General features: G+C 43.1%; 1 protein-coding gene across 1 annotated transcript; it reads left to right on the forward strand.

The window, feature by feature from the left end:
* Positions 1-4,137: 4,137 nt before the first annotated feature.
* Positions 4,138-20,318, forward strand: TMEM233 (transmembrane protein 233). The gene is made up of 3 exons (XM_062631190.1): positions 4,138-4,443; positions 11,471-11,602; positions 18,498-20,318. Exons 1-3 carry the CDS (start codon positions 4,255-4,257, stop codon positions 18,507-18,509), a joined length of 333 nt encoding a protein of 110 aa, XP_062487174.1. The 5' UTR covers positions 4,138-4,254; the 3' UTR covers positions 18,510-20,318.
* Positions 20,319-26,423: the final 6,105 nt, after the last annotated feature.

Consider the following 26,423-nt stretch of genomic DNA (forward strand, 5'->3'; position numbering starts at 1 on the left):
AAAAGACTGCTACAACAGACTGTCTTGACAGTCACAAGGAGAAAAACTTCCAAGAACATGAACTCATTTGCAAGGAAATGGAACACTGAGATGAAACAAGGACTCCTCACAGCACAGCACAGGTCTCCCCACAGTACTGAGCAGGTCAGTTTTCCCCTGCTTCCCTGTAGAAGAATACTTCTGTACAAGCTGAAATACTTGGGTTTAGAATATGGGAGACCTCCATCTGATCTTGTGTGGCTCATCTCCAGGTAACCCACATTCTGGGGGGCAGGGGAGAGTCAGAGCATTGAGCTACATGACAGAAGTACCCTGCTGTGTACACACGGCCTTAATTCCCATGGGCTTCCTTGTTCACTTTGTAAAACGTGTGGCTTTACTGTCATAAGATACTGAGATGAAATCGATGAAGAATTTTAAATTACTGTGCAATGGATACAGCATGAGAATTTTAGATATCACATTACTTAATTTCCAGTTTATAGTTTTCCTTTGGGATTACAAGGCAGCCTGATTTACTGTTCTCTCAGGAAAGATAATGTATGGCTAAATATTGGAAGATGCTTGGGTGGGTTTTTCTTCAGATAAGTAGAACTCAGTCTGGAGTCTTAATGGCCATGGACTGTCCCTGTGACCTCCTTTCCTAGAAGTGGTGTTTAAGGCTGGGTGGGGAAAGGTTTCTGTGAACATCTTGTCTGCTGTATTTAGAAAGGCTTGAGTCCATGAACTAGCCAGAGAACAACAGTTTTGTGGAAAAGTATAGAAGTGTTGCTCACAGACCTCCTTTATTATTTCTATAGTCCTTTTCTCTGTTTAATAACTCAGAAGGGTTGCAAACAGAGGCAATGATAGGCAATTGTGTGACCATACTGAGAAATAACAGATTGTTTGGTTTAGAAAGACATTGTTTGCATTACCACCAGGTTACCATTCCTCTGCTGGGCATACTGCACTCTCTTAAAAATTTCTTTTTTCCTAAGAGTAGGTGGGAAAAAGCAATATGCTCATTTTTGCCATAGGACAGCAGAGAGCATGGTCTGAAAATAGGTTTGTTTGAACGTCTGCTGCATTGGGATTGACTGTACACAGTCTTGTGTTAATGCCAGTTTGTTCCAGCTGTGATCCAGAAATGCCTCCCTCACCTCACTTGGAACTGGGGAAGCCCAGCCCAGCAGACCAGTCCCTCAGGCCAGTGCAAGGTCCCAACAGCATCTTCTCTTGTAACTCTGCACTTGAGAAGAGTTCATAGTGCTCAGGATTTACAGCAACTCTTCTCTCTTAGTGCTGTGGAGAACCAGTGAGGAAGCTCCTCATATGTCTGGACACGTGTCAGGCTCAAACAACCTCGGAGTGTTAAACTACCATTTTGATCTTTATGTGGACTTTGACTTGTGTGTGCAACCATTGTAGCTTCTCTCCAGAACCACTGCAAGCTATGAACATGCCTTTGAGGAGAGTCCTGCCAGCCAGCAGTACAGCTAAGTGTACTGGAGAGACCGTATTCTGCCTTACAACAAATCCTACTGTCAAGCTATAGCATCCTTTGAAATCAGGGAAAGAACACCTTTGAAAGATATCTTGAAACTGTCATGCCTTTAGCCCATCTGCTTTGCCCATCATGATAAGCAATTTATCCAGCATCTTGCCTTACTCATACCACTGGGAAAATTGCTGCTCTGTGCAGAGTGATCAGTTTCTTTTTCAAGACTCAGCTTGAAGTGCAAGGCTGTAAGCAAGAATATTGGGTACTCTGACTCATTTTCTTGGAGGGCTATTTTTGTGATTGTTCCTGGAACTACATCTTAAAACTCTCAGTTAATGTTCTTAAATCATTTTCACAGCTTTTCTGCTGAGCCACCTCAGCACAGGGGTTACCTCTGAGGTGAGAACCTTTCCCAGGTTCCCAGGAATATAACTAACCCCCATCAATGCCATCTGTGAAACCAAACTACTGGCCGAATACCTCCTTTTCCTTTCTCTCAGTAAGTGGTTAGAAGTCAGTGTCATTTAAAATTAAATCTCTTGTCCTAACAGGATATAATTCTTGGATTTTAAAGGATCTACATAAAACAAACCACTAGATTCAGCTACAATAACTGCCTGGTGACACAACTCTGTCTCAAGAACCTCTTAATGAACTCTCATTATAACAAATTGCCACTGTATAATATCCTCTGTAGCTCCACACATCTCACCACTTCCTGTCTCCTGCTTTCTTTACAATCCATTAGCATCCCTTAGCAGCCTCATTTGAACAATTAAACTTTACTGTTTCTAGAAATGCACAATTCTACTATTAGGTCCGTGCTGTGTTTGAGAGACCTGGGAAGGGATTCACATGGTCTAATTTAACAGATTCCTCCTACAGTTCATGGTCCTCTGAGAAAGAAGTAGTGCAGGTTGTTGGCCTGATGTGACTGGTAACTCCACCAGCCTCTGAATTGGAGGTCCCCTAAAAGGCACTCAAACTAAATGTCTGATGTTAGACAGGGAAAATCAACATCCTTTCCTCATACCCAAGTTTCAAGTCTCCCTGGCTAATCTTTGCACACAGTTTAGTCTCTTCTATATAACTGATGTGCAGCAGCTTTTTGTTGTGCTTGTTAATGTTCAACATTAGCAGCTCAAACTGCCCTAAGTGAGCTGGATGTTCTCACTCACATGTCTGATAATAGGTTCTTATTTACCAGTGTTTCAACTGCAAGCAGACAAACTCAAACTCATGAAGGCACTACAATGTGTCCCTGAAAGTATTCTCATGGATTAAAGACCTGAGTGGCCCTGGATGGTGCTGATCCCTCGTGGAAGATACATCCAATGGTCTCCATCCCCACTGAAATCAATTCAAAGTAATTGTGTGGTGTGATGTGAACTGTGTTTTCTGAGCTTGTCTGGTAACTATGCTTAAAGTCCCCTGAGAACAAACGTATAAGAGATTTTACAGCTACAAAGAGCTTCTGCCTGAACACTAATGGATACATTGGCAAGCATGATGTAACTTGGTGTTTCTTACTCTTTCCTAAAGACATAGACTATGCTCTTTTGACAGTTTAATAGCTCAGCAGATTCTCATTCCATGTTATATTCCAGGCATGCAGTTGAGAGATTAATTAATTCATGAAAGTAAAAATATTGCACTTGCATTTCGTATGTCTTTACTGTGTTAACTGCATTGTATCTTGAAGGATGACATCCAGAAACTGGAAACATGGCTCCATTCAAGTCAACTGCAAAACTCCCAGTGACACAAGGAGCTCATTCATAAAGCTCATAGCACACATTGCTCTTTTCTGTAACTTCCATTAATGAAATGCTCTCAGGAGGAGCTAGGCAGTGCGAAATCTCAACTCCAACCTTCATCTGATGTCTCTCCATTTTGCTGAAGCTCCATGCAAGTATAAAGTTCGTTTTTCCAATATCATACGGCAGAACCAGAGCCTATTCCTTTCTAGGTGCAGGCTTCTCATACTTTTCCTCACCACCTTCAAAACCATGATGGAAGCAGATCTTAATTTGCTTGTTTTGTGGGGTTGGGGTTTGTTGGGGTTTTTTTTCCCATACATTAGGGTTGGGAAATAATACAGGTTCATTTGCTTCCTCCTCTTCCTGCAGCCCCCAAAGTGGATTTCACCTTAGAGATGTTCAGTGAGGACTGAATCACTTGCTAAAATTGGCAAAAATACCCTGGGCCTGAGCCACCAAACTGCTTTTAGTTGGTCATTCTCTGCCGATCTGCAGTGTCTTCGCGAAGTTTAGCAAGTCACCGGGGTTAGGAGGTGACAAATTCAACTCAGCTCAAGGGAAACGCCTTTGCTGATGGTGCCCGCTGGCACTAGAAACGAGGGTGTAAGCACACAGCGAACTTCTCCCCGGGGGTAATGCAAACTCCTCTAAAGTCGTTCAGCTGCAAACGGTTAACAAGTTTCGGGAAGGACCGGAACAGCCGAGGGCCATGTGGCTCCGGACCCACTGTGCCAGCGGCGGCGGAGACTCCCGGCGCCGGGCAGTGCTGCAAACCCTCGACGGCTTCTGTTCGTTTTTTCTCCCGATAGCTCCGGTGAATTTGCTCCCCGGTTGACAGGTTCCGCCTAACAGGGGCCGTGTCCCCGTCCCCCCCCCCCCCCGTCCCCCCCTCCCTCGCCCTGCGGCGCTGCCGGGCGCGGCTCCTTGGCTCAGCGCCGCGGGTCCCGCCTGCCCGGTACGCGGCGCTGGGCTTTCCCGGCCTCCCGCCGCACCGCACCGCACCGCAGCCCCATGTCCGCGCTCCCCCCCGGCGCCGACATCAAGAGGGCTCTGGAGAACAGCCCCGAGACCAACATCGAGGATGAGCTGCCCGACGAGCCGCCGCAGCCGCGGCCCAAGAGCTACCTGGTCCTCAGCATCCTCTCATGCTTCTGTCCCGCCTATCCCATCAACATCGTCGGCTTCGTCTTCGCCGTCATGGTGAGTAGCCTCCCGCTGGGTGCCCGAGCCACTTTCGGCTTGGGGCTGGGTGTTCGGCGGGGCGACCGCCGGCTCCCCGGGCGCCGCGCTCCCGGCCGGGACCTGCGGGAGCAAAGCGGGACTGGAGGAGCCGTCAGGATAGCGGGCACCCAGCCGCCTGTTAACCGCTTGTCCCTGACCCTGTGGACAAAGGTAGGTGAGGCAGCGAGCCTGAAAGCATCAGCAGGCTCGGTCAGGGTGCCCATGTAGCTGTCCTAGCAGCAGATGACTGAGGAGTAAAAGGCTGTTCAAATCAAGTTTTCAATATCAGGCTATGTAAGGGAGGGAGCTTTATGCCAGTCGGTGGGATTTGTTCCATCTACTAACTTGCACACTAAATTGGACACAGATCTATGTGTAAAAGGAGCAACTGGGCAACAGAAATCTGATTTGCAAAGGAAGAGATATGGTTTCTGTTTCAGCTAATCAACTATGATATAAGTGCCTTTTTTCCAGTAAGCATGTTCTTTAGCTTCATCCAAACTCTTCGCTAGAATAAAACACACAACAGTTACAACTGTAGATTGGTGGCAAAATCTTTTATAAAATTGAGTTCTTACCACACTGAGAAAACAGCCTTACTCCTATAACCCATAATGATTTGCACAGTCCTTAATAATCCAGCAATCCCATTAACTTCAGGAAGATTGTTAGAACAGAATCCTCCTCTCTGAATCAGAAGTTGCAGAGTCAGATCCAGACTTTTCAAATAGTATACATGATCAGTGTTCTCAGTAATACTGCAATGTATTTCTGTTGTTTAGGAGCTGAAAAGGGTTTAAAACATATTGTGTGTTTTCATCCTTTTCTCTGACAGCCAGGCTGAAAAGGTAAGTAAAAATATTCTTTCTTTTTGCAATTAAGTATAAGAACAATTCCCAGTGTCTAAAATGTACTAAAGCACACTTTCCTACAACTAGTAAGATTGGTCACAAATCACATTGCTTAAGCTTGAAAATCACTTAAAGGAACTATTCCACCTTCACAACCTATTTTGACCAGATAAGTATTAGCTGACTTTTTTTCCCCCTCTGTGTTTATTTTCTTTGTTGTTAACTTTAGAATATGCTCTTTTCCTTGATTTGGGAAGATTGGGTTCTGCTGGTATGCAGCATCCTTTATCTGTGGACACTATATAAAGTAATGCGAGCTGATGATCTGGGGCTATGAGCATCTGTTCACTGTGACGGTGCTTTCACCAAAGCACTGGGGCTGCACAAAGTTAACTGTCAAGGACACAATTTGGCCTCTAAAGATTTTTGCACCCCATATGGAGAAATCTCCACCCACACCCCAGCTGAAGTTCATGCAGGCTTTTGGAGTCAGGCTTAAGTAACTTGTCACTGGGGGATATGTAGAAACCAGGGTGGGAAGAGCACTTCTTGAATGCTAAACAGTCTGTGCAGGTCTCAGCTGCCCACTCCCTGAAAGGGGGAAAACAAAAAACAAACCCATAACCTCCACTGTACCTGAATCCTTTGTTTCAACATATTCCTACCTAAAACCCCTCCTTTTCCTTGCAAATAACATGTCCAACTTCTTTTCCACAGCCCAGTGCCCCTGCCTTTTAGAGCTGCAGCCTGTACCTGCTCCATTAACCTCCACTCCAGGTTCTGCACTTTAACCTGTGCTGGGTTTATTTCCACATCTGATGGGATCTACATCCTCTCTCTCTTTCTCAGCCTTCTTCCTAGGGTTGTTAAGGTTTAACACTGAGGTACAGAAGCCAGTTATTTGCTTTTATTGCAGAAGATACCTTTATAATCTGCAGAGCTTGCTTGGGATCTTGTGTCAGAAGAGAGAAAGACCCATAAAAGTGGAGTTGTCTATGAATTTCTACTTCCTAGAATGGGTCTAGAAGGAAAAGTTCTATGAGCCCCTAGAAAGAGGGTTATGGTTCAACACCCTGTTTGCCTGTGTCGTGTCCTCCTTAAGTGCTCTCAATTCAGACAATGTTCACTCTAAAAGTAGAGTCTGGGCTCTAACACCCCTCAAATTAAATGACACATTTGTCTTCAGTCTCTTCTGCTGCTACTTTTACAACTCCAGCCCTGGTTTCCTCACGTCTTTCTCACCTTAACAAACACACACACAAACCTTACCATTTCAGGTCTTACCTTCTTGAATATATTTTTAGCATCAACCTCTCCCAAATGCTCCCTATTGTGATAATAACCTTTCTTGCTCCTTACCTCCTTTGTGAAGGAAATCTATTTTCTGTGATGGGGTAAGAGAAGAACTGCTAGAATGGACACTCAATGGCATCAGGGCGTTGATACATTGGCATTACAAGAGCAGCCCCCTTCTTGCTGGTCACTTTCAGGTGTGAGGATTGCTTGGTGTTTTTAGCAGATGGACATCTGTTTTCCCCAGGGTCCTGGCCAGGACTCCTGCCTGCAGGAGCACTTAGTACTCCCCTGCAGCTCCAGCCAGATGCCATCAGTTCTTCTGCTTCCTATTGCTTCCAGCTGCTATGTAATGCTGCTGTACAATTATTTGGCTCACTCAGTCCCAGAGGTGCCTTACTCAGACCTTCCCTATTCTTTTTAGCATAGGTGGGACCACAGGCATCAGGGCAGGAGTATGGGGCAGGTACCACAGTTAGGAGGCTCTTGACAGAGAGACTCCCATGGTGTGGCTCCTTATCTGCAGTGGTATCTTTTTCCCCTGTTGTGAACCCAAAAAGCACTTTGCTGGCACTGAACTGCCTGTTGTATGTGAAACCTGGCTCAGCAGGGTTGGTTTGTGTCCAGCTCATGGAATCAGAGGGAGACTATGGGACAACTCTGAAAAATGAATCTGATACTTCTAATGCCAGCACTAAGGATTGATAGTTGAACTAACTTTGGCCTTTCTCAGTATGCCATCTTCAGTTGTCTGTATTTCAAATAAGTGTATGTAGGACATCATCTAATTTTATAGAGCCTTAGATTTGTAACAACTTCATAATAGTCTCTCAAAAGTTATTTCTCCCTGCCCGTTTGTTCCTAACTCCCTCTTTATGTTGACACATTTCTAATTATTTGCATGTTTCAAACAATGTATGTGGCTAAGCTGTGACAATCTTGGCTCATCTGCCTCTGATAGTAACAAGCTCTTTGCACCTATTACCCTTGGATTCACATGCCTTGTCTGTAGATTAGTTTCCCTAAGCAAAGACAACAAACAAGAGGGTGGTAGAAGTCATGGAACTTACTTTCTGAGGGGGTCATTCACCTCTTCTAACTTGGATCCTACAGGGCCTTGTACAGTGTGTTGGCTTTGGTTAGGTCAGTGACTAGCACAGTGACCACAGTGTCCCTGTACAGCTATACTTCTCTTTAGGTAGAAAGTTTATTTGGGAAGTTTATTATTTATACAGCTTTTCTTAAGTAACTCACAGGTCCCTGGACACCTGACACCATATGGGACAGCCTGTACCTACTTCAGGAGTATTAAACAGCAAGGCTCAGCTGCTTTTCTTAAGCATTTTTGCATGGCCCTTGCCTCTGCAAACTGGTAAGCTTTTCCTTTGCAACCAAGACAGTTGCAAAGGAAAAGAAGTCCAGCACTGTTTGCTTGCCACTATACAACCTGCAGAGCAAGTTCCCCTTTCATTGTGTCCTGCTCATCACCTGCCTGCTTGCCAGAAAGCAGAGGTTCTGAATTGCTCCCTGAGTCCCCCTCTTCTTCCTCTGTAAGTTGCTCTTGCAGTGAGGAGTCACACTGAGCTAGCATGTCTCATTCTTCCTTTGGTCTGAACTATAGAGAATGTCTCACTTCCAGGCACAGCCAGATAAGGTTTGTTACAGTCTGGCTCGTAGAAAGCCAGGAGAATGTTGATCAGAGAACATCAGTGTGCTCTGCCCTGGTTTGTGAGAGATGTAGAGGAGCATCTCTGAAGCAATTCAGTATTCTGAATTACGGCACTCTGAGAATGTGGATCAGAAAATGCACATTAAAAGAGGTTAATAGTTTGTAACTAATTCAGTGAATTTCTGTTCATATGAGGTGAAGCTGCTTCATTGTTGAACTGTGAATATCTTTTATAAATAGATATGTATGAACCTGGTGAAGTCACTGAGGTTACTCAAGTAAATAAGCAGCTGCAGAACTGTGGCTTTAATTTAGCTTATGACTTCATAGTAAGTGAGGTAGCAGAAACCTGAGAAATCATACGGTATTAGGTTGAAAATGGCTGAAATTGGTTTGAAAAGTTGGACAGACCAAATGTCTCACACAGATGCTGTATCCCGTATATATCGCCTAGCCCTTTGAAATAAACAGATGTAACTTTTAAGGCTTTAAATGTTAATGTTGTCTATGTCTAACACTGAAAACTGGATGCTTGATGCAAAGGCCCTCTGAAGCTGACAGAAGTAAATGAATTTCAAAGAGCTTTGCATCAGACCCCCAACCACTCCCCGAATCTCTTTTCTTCTTGATTGCTGTCTAAGTTATGCTATTTAATTTAACCTCTTAATAAAGAAACTTTTGTCTCCTTCCTGTCTCTCCCAAATCCTCCTCTTTATCATTAATGCCATTTTTCTCCTCTCCATCATGGATTTGTATTAAAATGACATTATTTATTAAAGTGCACAGGGTGAATTATTTATGTGGTACCTGCAGAAATCACATGGACATTCTCCAGGCTTCCTAAATACAGTAGTAAAATTGCACAGAACTGCAAGCTGGTGCTGCCTTGTCTCACTTACAACTCTGTCAGTCTTGAGGCTGCATATATGGAGAACCGAGTTTAGAGTGTTTGCAGGACCATTCTTTAGATGTCACCCAAAGTGAACAATGGGTGGGGAGAACAAAGTACAGGGCTGGGCTGTCAGTGGTGCTTCTCCACCTAGCTCCCTGCAGCCACAGTTGCATTCATAGGTGCTGACAGAGGCAGAAGTCAGCCTGCTCAAGGCCAAGCAATGTTTCTCCTGATCCTCCTTTTGTTGATCTTCCCAAATGTATTTTGTGAAAAACCTAAGCAAGCTCTTCTGCAGATAGGAGTGTTGAGAACTGTGGAGTACCTTAGGTGAGAGGAACTATGCCAGCCACGCTTTGTAAAAGGAGGCTGCATGGGTGAAGAATCAGAGGTGACATCATCCTATTTGACTAGGTATTTGTATCCATCTGTCATTTCCATCTCTTCCCTCTTTCCCCACTATATCTTTTAAGTCCAGTAGCCAACTTCAACAAAATCTGACAGCAGAGTAGAGGTATTAGCAATATTCTTTAGGGAAATAAAATAGAGAAATGTTTAGGCATGCAAGCTTCCAGAAACAGAAGAAATGTATCAGAGCTCTCTTTAAGGGCCAGAGTGCATCAGCAGCTCAGTCTTTCTTAGACATCAGAGAGTAAGTACCTGCACTTATCCATGAGATGCAATTGTAGGAATATAGACTTCATTGCTTTGGGACTGTCTTGGCAGAGTGGTATTACTGCAGTGCTAACACCAAGGATGCATCTAGCCCATTAACTTGTGTGTGCTCACTAATTGAGAGAACACACAGAGATAATGTCCCTAATTATTTTTCTGCTTGGGAAAAAAGGCTCTGCAGCAAAGCTTGGTGTCCTTTGAAGTTCATTCCTTTTCTGCTCTCCACAGTCTTGGATCTTCATTCTGTTGAAGTAGCTGCTGCTCTGTCTTTGCCCCACAAAGTGATTAGTAACTAAAGCACTTCCGTGACAGCACTTGGCAATACCTCATCCAGTTGTTTTCTAAAGGCAATCTGAATTATTTAGTGCACAGAAGAGTTAATTTGATCAGGTCTCCATATTTCTCCCCCTGTATTCCCAGTTTCTGGGATACTTCCTGCAATACCGCACAGATAATAAAGAACAGTATGATAAAGAACTGAAGAACATCCTCAGGGAATCAGGCTATGACTAACCTGATTCCCTGAGGAAGTCTGCTGAAAGAATTCAGTAGTGCAATCTGATTACGAAATTTCCACTCAATGTCACGGTTTATGAGCTCAAACACTCCTGATCTTACAAAATAATTCTTAATAATAATACTGTTTTTAAAAATTCTGTGGTAATATCTTATTCTTGGTATAAAGTTACTACAAACTGCATTAGACTCGTGTAGGAGAATACTTCAGTGTCTTTCACTGAGTCTTCTAATATATGGTCTGGTTAAACCAAAAATGGATTCAGGAAGTCTTATAGCCCGTCTCACAAAAGACTTGCAATCTGTGCATGTAATGAATATTTGTATGGTCTATGTAATGAATATCTAATGTAATGAATATCTGCTAAATCATGGGTGAGTAAAGTTGAGTGTGTTGAGATAATATCTGTACGTCTGGTGCGATACCTCAGGACGTAGATGATGATAATTATCAGTGTGTTCAAAAACTTCAAAGGGACAGAGATTCTAGCCCGTGAAGATGGCGCTTGGATCTTTTGTTCAGATGATCTGTATTTCTTTGGTTTGTTTTGGGCTGGGTTTTATTCACCACCAACAAACTACCTATTAATTCTCCAAACTTTTTGAAGAGCAAACAATTGGAAAAATAGGAAATAAGTAAGCTTTTTTTTTTTCATGTTTTCCTGAGGCTTTCTGTAAAAATGCAGCCTAATTATGCTCCCTTTTATGCTTATGGGCCTATAAAGTGTAAGAGTTTATTTGCTGGTAAAGCGGCCATCTAACAGTTCACATATGCTATAAAAATACTTCCAGAGATAAACAAAACTGATTTATTCAAGTAGGTGGATTAGAGTTGATCTAACAGCTTTTATGCTGTTGTGTACAAGAAAACTCATCATATGACTATAGCCTCACCACTGAAAATAAGAATGATGAAATGAGCAGAACTGAAAAGTGGATTCCCTGCTTCCCTCCAGCTGGTGGCAGTGGATGTTACAAAGCAAATCACCATCGTCTGAAGTTCTTCCTACAGGCCCAGTGTACAGAGAACTTAATCTTAGTTCAAAGCAGTCACGTTGGTTTGTGTACAGATTTCTGTTTAAAAAAGTCACAAACTCTGTTTCTCTTTCGCAGGCTTTAAACAGTTATAACCAAGGAGATATCGAAGGCTCAAAAAGACTGGGTCGCAATGCCCTCTGGGTTGCTGTTGCGTCTATCATCATCGGCCTTGTCGTCGGAGTCTATTGTGCAGTTCATTTCACAACGGTAAGCGCGGTGCTGCTAGTTCCAGGGCAAACACTTCTCTGTGCACAGGCCTCAGAATAAAATACTAAAGATTATCACAACTATCCACTAATGTTAAAACGTAATTTTTACTTATTCTGCAATTTAGCAAATTCTGTTGCCTGTGGTTAAACGCAAGTGACTCTGTCTTAGCAGCAGTGATTTTCTAGAAACTCCTGCAGCTCCCGTTCATGTTTCCAGTTTAGGCAAGTTGCTTTTTGTTTACTTCTGCCCCTCAGTTTCATCATCTGCAAGACCAAGTCCATAGAGATCCTTAGATTTCAGGTAATAGAGTCCTCAGGTGCTAATTTTCAGTCTCACAGTCTGTCCAACATACCTTTTTACCTTTGCAAGAAGAAGGTGGCAGCCGATTACTATTTTAGTGTTTGATGCTAAGGTGACCCTAACTATGTCAAAAGTGACCACAAATGTCATTTTGGCTTGGCTTGCTATGGGGTTGGATTGTTCACTCTCAGTGCTGTTTGATTGTGATTTGCCTTCCTACACCTGGAACAACAGTGGACAAAGGAATCTCTATCCACAGTGGTGACCCAGTTGGATTATAAACTTGTTTGGAAAAGAGGACAAAAGTAATTGGGGTATTGATAAAATAAACAAGATTATGCAACAGGATGTTCTTTTCTCCATAGTAATGTGCATTTCACATTAAAATAACTAATTTAAATCCATTTATTTTGATTGGAGAGCCTTTCAGTGCACTGTACAAGCTTATGTATAAACAGAGATCACCTCATCCACCACTGAAACGCAAACATCTCCAGAGAGTGGAATGGAGTGGCTGGTTAGAAGAAAGCCATATTGAACTACAGGAAAGTTAGTGGAGATGGGGTTCATTTCTGTAGGATATCAGTGCTTATTGTATATTCATTCACCTCCCATGCATTTTGCAAGCATGACTCTTTCTTTGGTTCAGCTCATGTTCAGTTTGCTCAGCCCTCACATATCTAAAACCAAGCCACTTCAGGTGGGGTGTGCCAAGTTTTGTAACTGACAGCAGCAGTAAATTCCTTTGGTCGCTTCTACTACCTTACTCATCATTCCTCAGACAAGGATAGCAGCTCAGTAACTGGCAGACAGCACTGCCTTCAAGCATACAAACATTAACCAGGGCATGCTACATACATTTAGTTGTAGTCAACATTTCACTTCTGCTACAGTAGGACACTGTGTGCTGAATTTGTGCATGCTTCTTTGTGCCCATTCCCAGATATTAGTGGTAGTTAGCACTTTATATCTAGCTAGTATTTGCAAGCACCTCTCTCTCCTACCCTTAAGAAAGTAAGCAGCAGTAAATCACTGTAATATGGCTTTGGTTTTTTATTTTGTCTTTTGAGGATTTTTTTAAAGTAGTCTTGGTTTCTATGACCTACACATGATTATTTTTTCCTGGAAGTTAGTTTAGACTTCAGCAATATCTATGGAAAGCTTGACCTTTCCAGGATTCATTATTGTGTATTTTATCCACATGAAATTCATCAGCTACCATGTTACCCAGTTGCTCTTGCTGACATTCCTTATGGCTCCTTTTGCTCTTCAAAGGGTAACAACTATCAATGCAAATTACCACTGGGAGTACCCCCTTGTATTCCGTGTTCTGATGTATCTCACCCTAGAGTTGGTTGTTTACCATCCCACCATCCCATTTCTAATCTGTGCTGGTAATTTATCTTCTCCCATGACTGCTAGAGTTTCTCACAGGGGATGCTACTTGAGTATTCATAAACCCTTTGATAAACTTAACTAGCTCATTCTGATTTACTTATGGTCCTGCTGACAGTATCAAAGATGCAATGTGTAATGAGTTTGAGGGCTGGATGGGCCTCAGGAGTTCTTCTGCCATGTCCCATGTCTGAACTTCTGGAATACAACAAACTTGAGACATCCAAGTCAGGTTGGTAGGAGTGAATCTCTACCAGTTGTTACTCAACTTTTACTCTTGGTACAGAAACCTAGTTCAGGGTCAACTGGCTCTGAAGTCTCCTTCAAAACTCTTCACCTTCACCCAGGGGGCTGGCTACACATGTCGTGGAGGACAAGAAGGAACCTTCTTCTGCTAAAGTCACAAACTTCAGGCCTTTCCCATCCTGGAAGTCTCCATTCAGCCCTAGTTCAAGTGTAGTCTTTAGTTGCTCATCCTTGCTTTGTGGAGCTCAGAAACTTTCCTCTGCAGAGGCCTTGTTGGTCTTCTGTTTGTACACCCTGATTCCTGCAGTCTGCTCATGTCTTCCTGAAGCTCTTTTCTCTGGGTACTCAGTGCTTCATTCGGAGCACAGCTCTCACCATAGAGGCCACCAGTGTCCCAGCCCCAAAGACAGGCAGCAGTCATTCCCTGCATCTGCAGTGTGGACAGCTTCATTCTCTTTCCAAAACTCCATCTGGGTCAAGGCATCTGATATGCCAGACAGTTGCTGTAGCAGTTTTGGGCACGGTGCCCTGTGGCCTAGCACCACCACTGCTGCACAGTCTCAAGCAATCCCTTGCTGTCTTCAACAGTTTCTAGGTCTACTTCTGTACAAACTCAAAACTTAATGGCTCAAAACCCTCTTTGCCACTCTTGAGTATCTCTCATTGAAAGCTCTGTGAATGAGTGCTTAAATCTCCATCTCTGGATGCAGATTCCTTCAGCATACACTGGATAGTAATTTCCTCTCTATGAATGGTATTTCTAGAAGACCAGTTCAATGAGGTCAGTGCCTAACTTGCTGAATTTCAGTAGCCTGAGTATCAAAACCTGTATGTCTATTAAAAATTCCAACCAAAGTTATCTGTTCCCACATCTCTTCTGGCTTTCCAGTACCCAAACCTACTACGCGTTTCATCTTGCCTGGGAAAGGGGTTAAGTCTTGTGCTTTAAGCAGAGCTGAGGAGGGGTCCCATGGTACGTCACATGCCCCAGCTAGGAGAAAAACATCTAGTCAGGGGTGTTGAGGAAAGAAATGGTAGAAGCTGCAGAGAGAGGAAGTGCAAGAAATTCCTGCTTTGAACAAACAGTGACATAATACCCCCACTAACGCTGGTAGACTTTGGGAAGAGGAAGACCCCTTCAGTTCTCAGAAAATTCCTACCTCTAAGCCCAAAGCTTCCTTGCATGGCTTTGGTGCATTTATTTGCAGAGCAATGGTAGCACAGGAGTAACAGCAGGTGACACCTACATCTTCATGGAAAAACAGCCTTGACTTTTCATTTTGGAGATTTACTCAGGGCTTCTACAGCTGCTTTGGAGAGTGTCATTTGTCTTTAACACTGGCATGTTCTCTTTATCAAACATATATTAAGATGTACAGTGATACACACACATATATATAGACTGGAACAAGGCCCACCCAACACTTTTATAACCATTTACCTTCCGCAGCCATGACCCTGCATGTATCCAAGGGGGAGCTGTCTCTTGCATCACTGGAGTTAACAGCCCAGCAATAAACCTTGTCTGTCTTGATCAGCGTAAACTGTTTTGTTCCTTGTTATGGTGAGGAATCACTGAGTGCTAAGTTGTGATATGTGCTGAACCAAAGCTGTCCCTCATTCCACACCAGGCCAAATTTATTCATAATCCATTCTGTAACTTTCACCCTTTCCTGTCAGCTTCTCCTGCACTCCTAATTTGTCAGTTCTGAATGCTGAATTACACTTCCACTGCTTGCTCAGATGTAATTTAAACCACTATTTGTATCACCACAGTCTAGCCCTGAGTATGTGCCCATAGACATGTTGTCCCTCAAGAACTGCAGTGAGAAAAGGGACATACATCCTCCATAAGGAGACATCCCTAGGAACTGCAACAGTACAAAGCTGTGTGCCACAGCCTGCATGTGGCCTTAGTCTGATGTCCTTGGCTTAAGAAGACACACCAAAAAAAAGGGGGGGGCTGCAAGGTATGAATAATGTTTCTATTCAGGCAGACACAATCTCTTCAGCTTGGGAAAGACTTAGGAATCTGTAGTTAAAGGCAGTGAAACAGCGATTATTTGTTGTCTGCTATGGATGTGATGAAGGGGCACCAGGGAAAAGCAGCTTTAAATGAGGAGGTACTTTCCATGTGACATAGAGTGCAGCTGTGGAACTTCTTCCTTCTAGTTGCTGCAGATGTAAAGAATACTAATTACTTGCAACAGCAACAAATGAAGTTACAAGAAGAAGCTTAAGTTCAAAGATGCAGGTATAATCTCAACCTCAGAAAGTTTCTAAGCTTCAGACTGCCAGAGCTGGAAAGGAGAAATATCTCCCTGGATGTAGCCTTTTCTGATACAGTCCCTTTAGGTATTTGTAACCTGTCAATGTCAAAGATGGGGTGCTGCAAAGATGACTGTTTGCTCTGACCCAGTACCATGCTCCTTCATGAAGCCTGTTGGTAGCCTTTCCACTGACTTGGATAACTTTGGAGTCAGCCTTCCTATCTCTTTCCAAGTATTTTGATCAGTAGAAGCTGATGATTTTGTCAGTGAATGAGGGCTCTCCAGTAGTTCACAGTCTGTGTTTTCAGAGCTGACTCTTCATTTTTGGGACATACTGCAAAGTCTGTTTTGTTTTGCTTTTTGATAACACAAGACATTTGGCGTCTTTGGTTTCCATTTGAGTCCCACTGGTAGGAGTTAGGGAAACATGCTCCGGGTTTGGAACCACCTTAATTGAAGGACACTCCAAGTTTCCCAAGCTCTTTTCTTAGCTGGTTCTCAACATGTCATATTCTACTTCATGCTACCACAGGAATCATGCATTGCTCTTCCATGGCTGGGTTTGCTGCATAACCTATTGCTAGTCTGAAACAATATGCAGCTTCTTACAGCACATACGTCTAGACGATCTCTAGTGTCTGCCTGCTGCTCAGGGCAGAACTAGAGCTTACTTGAGTTTTGCTTCCCAGTTGAGCCACAACACGTATCATATAACGCCCATGGGTTTTGTACACCTCTCTGCACTCTAGGCAGAGAACCTAGAGTTCTCTGCACTCTAGGCAAGTAGGAGTGAGTCAAGTGAAAATGTGGAGAACTACTCAGTAAAGCAAGTAAAGACAGAAGCCTTTTCTGTAGAGCTCTGACTGAGGCTCTTTGGTATGAGGAAGGGTGGCCAAAGTACTGAAGGAAAGGACCGCAAGAAACTCCTGCCAATGGACCAGCACGCTACACTTCTTAACTTCACGTCAGAAGTTTATGTTGAATCCCAGTGCCCCAGGCAGGGTAGAATTATCTTCTGGTAAGAACTTACATAAGAAGGGCAGTTTTGTTCAGTGACTGCAGAATTTCATGCAAACCACTGTGATATTTTAATGCTTTCGTAGAGGAGTGTGAAATTCTGACCCCTTCTTTAATCTCACTTGGTCTAGAACTTCACCCCAAGGAAGTCACAGAAATACCACCTGTCAGCATGGCTCTGAAGGAGCACAGAAACAGCCAGGCTGTGAGGGAAGTACTAACTTGTACTGTTTCATCATCAGTAAGGTCTTAAATCAAATATACATGCAGTAATGCTACATTGGTGATTACTGGTAGAAGGAAAAGGAGTAAGCACTTAGACTGTGCACCAGGGACATGTATACATGTCTTTTTCTTAGAAATAATTCTTCAGGGGGAAAAGGCATACAAGGTTATTTTCAATCCGTCATTCCCTTCCTGAGGTTCTCAAAAGCCTTTGTAGCCATTTCACTGAGTGACTGTCTCTCAGACACAGAATAAACTGAGTAAAATGACAGAAATTGCACAGCCAGCCTCCAGATCTTTACACTGCCAATCCTGTTCATTGTACCTTACCACAGGGAAAAAAACAAAGTCAAGGAAGACTACCTGCCTCTTGCAGCAGGGATTGTCCTGCCAGTCACTGACAGAGCACGAAGTCTGAGGTCAGGGAATTCCTATTGTCTTTTACCCACACTAATTTTTGGTGTCCACCTAGCCAGTGTGCTCATACTGCTGCTTCTCTCTCAGTAAGGATGCTAACTGTTCATCTCCTTGGTACCCTACCTCTTGTTACTGGGTTTGTAAAAACCTAAGAGCTTAAAAGTCCTCCACCTGTCTATCAAACACGCTCTGTCAGCTCAGAGACTGAGTAGTGGGCAGATACATGTAGAGGCACAAAGGCAAACCACCTTTCATCTGTGAATGGAGGAAATGTCCCAACAATAGATTCTGCCCATTGGAGTCCTGAGCCTCCAAGAAATCCTCAGCATCCAAAAGACAATCAACAAAGGAGTTAATGCTGTATGCAGGATATATTTACTGTTTAGTGCCTCATGCCCTAGATTCCTCTGTAAGGAGCCTCTAAAAGGCAGCTGCCTGGTGGTGAAGATATCTTGGACTTTAGTAGACAGGCCAGCATTCAGGGACAAGCCAGTGGGATCAGTACATCAATGGATAATGTCTGAGAACTACCTCTACACAAGAATTTGAGGGAACTTCTCAGATCTTTCTTAATGCAGGTATATAAGAGGGGTTACCCAGTCCTTTTAAAATGTCTGTCATGCATTGCTGTTGCATTTACTGAGTTGTCTATTGCTGAAAGTATTGTTCTTGCCTGACTGGTTTATGTACCACTTCAAGGAAGCAGAGATGCTGGTGACCTCATGAAACTTTGTCAAATAAGAGCCCATTTCCTGGCAATGAAAGATGCTAACTTGCATTGATTCAGGTAACCCAGTTTAAACATGCAGTTCAGACTGACAGATGACTAGTGCCATTAGAAACTTAGCTCTGACTCAAATCTGTATTGAACCACTAATCTACAGGGATGTTTGTTAAGAGAACAAGTGCCACTAATGTGGAATAATGTATCCATTAGATCTGTAGAATTAATAATTTAAACTCACAAGGCAAACTCTCTGTCTTTTCCTCCTTTAAAAATATGTATTTCTGTGTCCTTGCAGTATGCTATATGAAGACCAGGAATGCACGTGGAGGATATCATCATGTAAACCTCAGGAGGGGAAAAAAGAAGAGAAGGAAACCATTCCAGACTGTTAGATTTGACCCTACAAGTCTGCAGAGGCATGTTGCTGGTGGATGAACTGATAGTCCAGCTAGTTAATCAGCATGACGTGACCAGGTTTTCCAATTATTTATTTATAAGAAATCTCAGTATAAAGCAGCATTTTCTCTTTTACCCAAATGTATAATGAGATCTTGCCCTAACAACTCCCTTTTCTTTCTCATTTACATGGAATGTATGCTGGATCCATGATGTTCCCTGGCTGACCCTAGCCAGACAAAGCCAACGTATCTTGACTGTTTATAGTGCACAATGTAAGATCTGATGCACAGCCCACTGAAGCAGGTAAAAGAATTCCTATTGTCTTTAGTGGGTTTTGGATCAGGTCATTAAGGATTTTTTCATTACTTTAAAATAGTCTCAACGTACCACAGGCACAACCATGGGTTTGTGATTTGATCCTGCTGTGAGATTTTATAGTGCCTGGGCGTACTCTGACTCAGCGGCTGCTTTCTTCTGTCATCCTCAGCTTTTAGGTCTTTACCTTGGATTTTTAACCACCTGGGACCGATTCAATCACTTGATTATTAAGAGACACTCTTCTTCCATAGCACCCATATTGTATTTCATGATTCAGTTTTGTTTTGTTGTCTTTCATTGTTGAACTCCCTTGACTTAGCTCCAGTCCTGCATTAAAGTTGCACTTGATCCTATTTTCATCTTTAAACTTCACGTATGTAAAAAGCTCCTATTTTTTTTATCTGACAAAAGATCTGTTTAAATAGATGTTCTTCATCCCTTTGTTATTGTTCCTTTGGCAAATCACATTATTTCATTGTGTTCTGCTTTGTTCATGTCTTTTCCCTTTAGTTCATCCTCTCATCTTGCTATGAATAGTCTATATATCAATGCAGTTAGAGATGGACAGACTTTTGGACCCTTACACTCTTGGTGATCCTAAGATATTACTTAGTGAAAAGCCTTAGGTTACAGAATTGATGGCCTCTGAGTTACTGCAGTTTCTTGATACCTTAGGAAAACTCAGCATGGGACATCTGTTTTTTATTTGCTGGAAGCTGTTTCAAGGAATATATTCATTTTGTCACACAAATATACCATGTTAAAAGGAGTAACCTCTGGTAAGCATTAAGATATGGCTACATCTTCAGTGGTTGTTGCTCCATTTGCTTTAATTGTTACTACATCTTCAAGCAAGCTATACCAGCTTACACCTCCTGTTCTTGCACTAACATAACTCTGGACTGACTACCCAGAAACACATGGGAGTTTTTCAGGTGCAAGTAAGAAAAGAATCATGCCCGGCAGGAGTACAACTACCTGTTTAAAAAGAAACAATCTCCTAGAAACCTTTATCTGTTACAGCATATGCCTGGATGTAGCATGTATTTTCTGTGCCTTGATATTATTCTTTCAATGTGCTTTTTTTGCTTTTCTTTCTGTTTTTCATTGAAGTCAGTGATGCATTGCCTGTCCTTAATGACTCCAGTGTAAAACTTCCCAGATACTGGTGAAATCAGTTGATTTTTTTCAGCATTTACACTGATTGGATTTACCCACATGGTAATCTTGCCACTGATTTTGATGATCCCAAGAACTGGCTGTTTTGTGAACTCCTTTTTGTTTTTGAATACTATTTCAATGGTCTGAGATGTCTTGTGGGACTTTTAGTAGTTTGCCTTATTATCAGATATGATAGAACTGCAATTGAGATGTGGAATAAAATTACTTTTAATTCATGTCCATTCTGGTATGTGGGAAGTGTCTTTACTAAGTTTTGTTGCCTCTTCTATTTTATAGAATAACATCCCTTTTCCTAACCTTGGATAGTTTCAAAATAAAGTGAATCAGAGCAAAAGCAGGATTTCTGGCCTATGTGATACTATACAACCAGCCTGTAGCGGAGCTAGGACATTCAGAAGTTACTAGAGACCAGTTAATGCTCAAAACATCAGCAAGGTAGGCTCTTTGCTTCATTTTCAAAATAGCATCCAGAAAGTGTTGAGGCCTTTTCCAAATGGTCCCTCGGTGGTCTCTTTGGGTCTTTCCTGCCATGAAAGTGGTCAAAGGAGGTCTCTCTCAGCAGGTAACAGAGGTCACATTTCCACCACCTTGAATTCCTGGCATCAAAGTAAGCACTACTGCATTGCTGTAGTAATAGTTTTCTATGTGACAGAAATCAAAGCATGTACAGAAAGCTTCATCCTTCTGCAGAATATTAAACTGCAGTACTGTAAACTAAACCACAGCTATCTGGGTGAAAGGGCAGAAACATTTCCAAAGTTATTTGGGTACTAGAGGATAGGGCTAGGCAACTTGAAGTATGCTCTGAAAGTGCCTAACAAGGACTTAGATCAATAGCAGCTAGACACCCGATTTGTTCAGATGGTTTTGAAAACCATACTGGAAATCTAACTTGCATCTTGATGCTCATAAATATCTTTGAATCCTGCTCTCAATATAATTGAGGATTAAGCCATTGTATCTTCAGTGCTTCTGCAGATAAATGTTGCTACCTTGCACTGCTATTGATTGGTATAAAAATAAAGGCTTTGTATTAAACCACTTAATGTGACAGAGAGGGGAAAATGCAGCAATTCCTCTAACATCCTTTAGTGCTTCTATGTCATAGGTAATATTTTTGCTTTACTAATGTACTGGTATATGTTCTCTTCATTTATTTATGTTTACATAAATTTTAAAGCATGTTTGAGAAATGCAGTCAAACACAGCTTGTGCTGGAAATGGATATGGTCCTTGTGCAACCAAATGGTTCTGGGGTAGGTGTGACAGACCCATACAAAGTCAGGTATCAAACACAGGAAAGCTAAATGGCATTTTACTGCCCAAATCAGCAAGACCCCTGGTGACAGTGTGTGCTTGCAGCCCAGCAAGCCAACCGTATCCTGGGCTGTATCAAAAGGAGCGTGATCAGCAGGTTGAAGGAGGTGATCCTGCCCCTCTACTCTGCTCTTGTGAGACCTCACCTGGAGTATTGTGTGCAGTTCTGGTGTCCTCAACACGAAAAGGAACTGTTGGAACAAGTCCAGAGGAGGGCCACGAGGATGATCAGGGGACTGGAGCACCTCCTGTATGAAGATAGGATAAGAAAGTTGGGGCTGTTCAGCCTGGAGAAGAGAAGGCTGCATGGAGACCTCATAGCAGCCTTCCAGTATCTGAAGGGGGCCTATAGGGATGCTGGGGAGGGACTCTTCATTAGGGACTGTAGTGACAGGACAAGGGGTAACAGGTTCAAACTGAAACAGGGGAAGTTTAGATTGGATATAAGGAGGAAATTCTTTCCTGTTAGGGTGGTGAGGCACTGGAATGGGTTGCCCAGGGAGGTTGTGAATGCTCTGTCCCTGGCAGTGTTCAAGACCAGGTTGGACGAAGCCTTAGGTGATATGGTTTAGTGTGAGGTGTCCCTGCCCATGGCAGGGGGGCTGGAACTGGATGATCTTAAGGTCCTTTCCAACCCTAACTATTGTATGATTCTATGACAGCAGTGGGTGTGGAAAGCAGAATGCAGGGGCATATAAGCAAATCTCATTATCTATGACAGGCTCTGGAAATAACTTGTCTTTCATCATCATGCATCTAGATTTGGACCTGGGCCACTATTATTATGCATTGCACTTACCATTTTCTGGTGAAGGGAAAAAAAGAAAAAAAAAGAGCATGACATAAGAGGGGGGAAAGCAGTGAAACACATTTCAACTCAACATCTGTGTCCTGGGCAGCAGAACAGTGTCTTCCTCCCACAGAGCTGCTCTGGGCTTCCATTTTTTGATGCAGTTTTCCTGCATGCTGAAGGCACCAACTAATGCCTGAAGTCCAGCTCTCTTTTCCTTCCTGCATGTATTACAGGCAGAGACAGATGGAAACTTGAAAATGCTGGCCTCAGCTCCTGGATCATGTTAGCATCTTCCAGGGCAGCTGCATTCTGTGTAACACCAGCGTGTATGTATCTTGATATGTAACCCTAGAAGAGGGTTTCTAAATATAAGCGGAGTTTCTTTGCTGCCATGTGAAGGGGGTCAGGCAGACACTTAAACAACATGTGGTGTATGCTTCATCAGATTGCACAGAAAAAAACTAGCCGGGGCAACATGAAATGAAATTCTTAGGGTGCCCCCCTGCAGGCACATGCAGGAGTTCACAGCTTGTGACTTCAGGATCGCTACTGGCTCTGCAATGTATGGGATTGAAACCATAATCCACCAACAGCATGGCTCAGGGCTCTAGAAGCTGTTGCTTTTGTACCTGTATCTTTAGACATGTTCACAGTGTGAACTGTGTTCTGCCCCTCTGCTTGGAGATAGGGGGTATGTGATTGCTACCAGAGACTGGGTCATCTTCTGAGTTAGTTTTCACTTTGTGTGCATCGTGGGCACACATGCACAAGAGGATGCTATTTGAAGGACTGCATTTCCCAAGGCAGGTAACATTTAAATGCAAAGCAAGTTGCTGGATTGATTCAGGGTGAAGGTGCAAAGCCACATCCTGCTTACCTGACAGCTGTTCAGAAGCCTTTATATGGTGTGTTTCATGTAGGGAAGAGTCCATATCACCAAACCTTCACTCCTGATAATGAGGTAAACTAAGAAGAAGCTGAATAAATGTGGATCCTACCTGGACTTTGAAGGGGATGCCTCATGGCAAAGTCAGAGACATCAGAAGGCCTGCGCAGAGCAGTTTGCATAGCTGCTGCCTGACCCACAGCTTTTCTAAGACTCAGCCTTCAGACTTTCACAGGCAGTACCTTCAGGCTGAAACACTACTTGAATGTTGGTTTCCTCTTGCTATCCTCCCATCTCCAACCTCATCTTTAATTAGTAGGTCTCTGAAGGTGTGCAGTGTTATGTTGGAGTAGAGGAGTTGAGAAGGGATGCAGTAGTCTACCAGTGATTTTTATGTGCACTCACAATTTTCCACTTCCCAAGCACAACGGCATGTTCTGCACGCACAGCAATGGCATGTGTCCCTGAAATGCGAGTGAGCCTTTAAGGAGGCTGCCCAACTTCCTCTGCATCACACCCTGGCAGCCTGGCAAAATGGGCTAAATTCAGAAGTGACATGAAAGAAGGAGGGGGTTTGAAAACAGATCACTCAGACAGTGTAAAAATGGAAGAACAAGCTTGGGAGCCCAAGGTAGCAAGAAAGATTATAGTAAAAAATTAACTGGGAGGTTTCTGCACTTAAGTTTATCCTGTCTTGATCTCTAGGGTAAGTTCTGCTGCTGCTACCACCCAGCTCACTCTCGCTAGCACACAAGCTACAAGAAGCACTTGTGTGTCCTTTATAATGTGATTTATGGCATGCCTGAATTTGATCTACCAGCTCCTGACTGAGGATGGCTCTTCTGGTTTTGTCATATCTAGATGTAGGACTGAGTCAGCTTCCACTTCGCTCGCAATACTTCTCTCTGGTTAAATAAGCTTGCATCATGTCAAGGAAAAAGAACTGTACCAGATAACAACAGACCCATCAGAACTTTAAACTGCACAGTCTGAGACTTCAGGCCACTCAATTTCTTTTTTCAACATGTACTCTGGAGTAAGAGAAGGGGAAAGTCCACAACCAGAGCAGGCTGTGTGGTAATGGTGAGCCATGGCAGCCTCATGTACACATATTTCAACCAGTATTCGATGGGGATTTAAATGCCTTTTGATTTTAATCAACTCCAGGAGATAATCCAGAGAAAATGAGATTCTGGTCTAGAGCACAAGTGGTTGGTGAGTGATGTTACTTCCTTGAAAGAATTTAGCTTGAACACTTTGAGCTTGAAAGTTTTGCAAAGCCATTCTTCACCCCACTTAACCAAAGACATACATTGCCCTAACATAGGTCTCTTCTGACTCGAGATTTTGACCTTACTGTCTTTAAAAAAGAGCCATCTGGGAAGAGAAGACGGTAAGTGATATCTCCAAGGGGGTAGAATAACTCAGTAGTAAAGATGTCACTTCATTTGACTCCCAGCCTGTACAACAGCAAAAGTGCTCTGTCATGGTGGTTAGAACCCTGACATCTGCTGATCCTCACGACCTTATGAGCCCAGAACAAAAATGCCTTAAAATTAATTTCTGAAGAGGATGTTCTGTGTGAGTTTTAACAGTCAGGCCAGGTCTAGTCCATATTTATCAAGGAAGGTAGATGTAAGTAAAGGAGAAAAGAGCTGACCTTTGCTTGTGGACAGTGACATGGTTAATAACAGAGACCATGTGGCTCTTCTACAAGCGTCTCCTTTTAAAACCTCACATTGCCCTATGAGGTGGCACACTCATGACACCCGATATAGCATTTAATCAATTACTTTTACCTTGGTTTATGGGCTGTGGACGGCCTGGAAGTAGCCTGTGCTCTTTCTTTTCAAGGGACCTTCTTGTTCAAAACCATTCAGTTACATTTTCCACCTGACCCTTTTACCCTCAAGCCTGCCACGTGCAATTCAAACTGTTGTGATTCACCACATGATTTCTTTTTCCTGAGCAGACAGCCATAAATCCTGGGGCGCTCCCATTTATAGAATAGCTAGGGTTGGAAAGGACCTTAAGATCATCAAGTTCCAACCCTCCTGCCACGGGCAGGGACACCTCACACTAAACCATCTCACCCAAGGCCTCGTCCAACCTGGCCTTGAACACTGCCAGGGATGGAGCATTCACAACCTTCCTGGGCAACCCATTCCAGTGCCTCAGCACCCTAACAGGAAAGAAATTTTTGATGTCATTGCTAATGCCAAAATTTCCTGTTTGGTTTTGTGATGTCTGAATTTAATGTTTACTTCAGGTAAGTATTTGTTCAGTGGCAATGTGGGTGGTGAACACAGGCAGGGTTGCAAACACATAAGAACAAAACAATCTGCGGTCCTGAATTTGCACTCAAAAGATTTTGCAGTATTCACCCAACCTAATATCACCTTCTTTTGTCTGATGGAAAGCTAATAGCTAAAGGCCAAAGTGATTAAGCGATGCAGACAATTAATGTCAGAATTAATATAGAGATTTCTATCTAATTCTTTTCCTCTTCAATTAAAATGCTCACAGTCATGATTCCTGGGCATCCCCCAAAATTGTAAGGGAATGTACACAGCTAAGCAACTAGGCAATAAATTATTCTGGTACCAAAGTCTGGAGTGTTTAGCAAGGGCTGAGCCTAAGTGGCCTGTTGCTGTGTTCCCTGTCTGAGAGATATAGCACTTTAGAAGAAGAGAGAGCTGTTGTGATATGTTGTTTCAATGGCAAGTGACACCTCTGACATTCTCACTAGGGAGAATGACATTTCTGGAAGTCTTGATGGAAGAAGTGAACTACCTCCCTACCTGTTACACCCTCATCTGGCAGTAGGAAAAAGGTTAAGACAGGTATGTGAAGGGGCAGGAGCAGAAAAGGTATTTTGTAGTCTTCCTTTGGAATGTGGATGCTGGTGCTGCATGGAGTGGAAGAGGGGAAAGTTGCAGAGCATGGAAGGAAGCAAAAACTCAGAGACGCTGTTAAAGGGAGGAGCTAAACTTCAGGATTGCAGAAAATCAGTAGGTGGATGAGCTCTGCCAGGCCCCTGTGGCATGTCTAGCTCATCTTTCACTTCCCACATCTCCTGCATTAACAGCTGTAAGGGAATTGGGCTCCCACACAAACTGATGGGAGAAAACAATCCTGCAGTGCCTGTGAGGAGGCAGGATGGTGATTTAGTAAGCAGCAGTGGTAAACCCGCCATGTAAAGCTCATTGTTCATGGTGTAAATGTCATCCAGCCCTCCTAATCCACTGCGACCAGCTGCCTCCCAAAGAGTTTTGGGCTGATTTCTCTAGGACTGTGCTACATCCACTTTTGGGTTTGAAGGGGAA

This window comes from Pezoporus occidentalis, unplaced genomic scaffold (assembly GCF_034315485.1).
Source record: "Pezoporus occidentalis ecotype Australia unplaced genomic scaffold, CSIRO_AGI_Poc_V1 ctg37, whole genome shotgun sequence".
NCBI lineage: Eukaryota > Metazoa > Chordata > Aves > Psittaciformes > Psittacidae > Pezoporus > Pezoporus occidentalis.

Coding starts and splice junctions, on each gene's coding strand:
- TMEM233 (XM_062631190.1), top strand. CDS start 4,255: ATGTCCGCGCTCCCCCCCGGCGCCGACATCAAGAGGGCTCTGGAGAAC. Junction 4,444..11,470: donor GCTTCGTCTTCGCCGTCATG/GTGAGTAGCCTC, acceptor TCTCTTTCGCAG/GCTTTAAACAGTTATAACCA.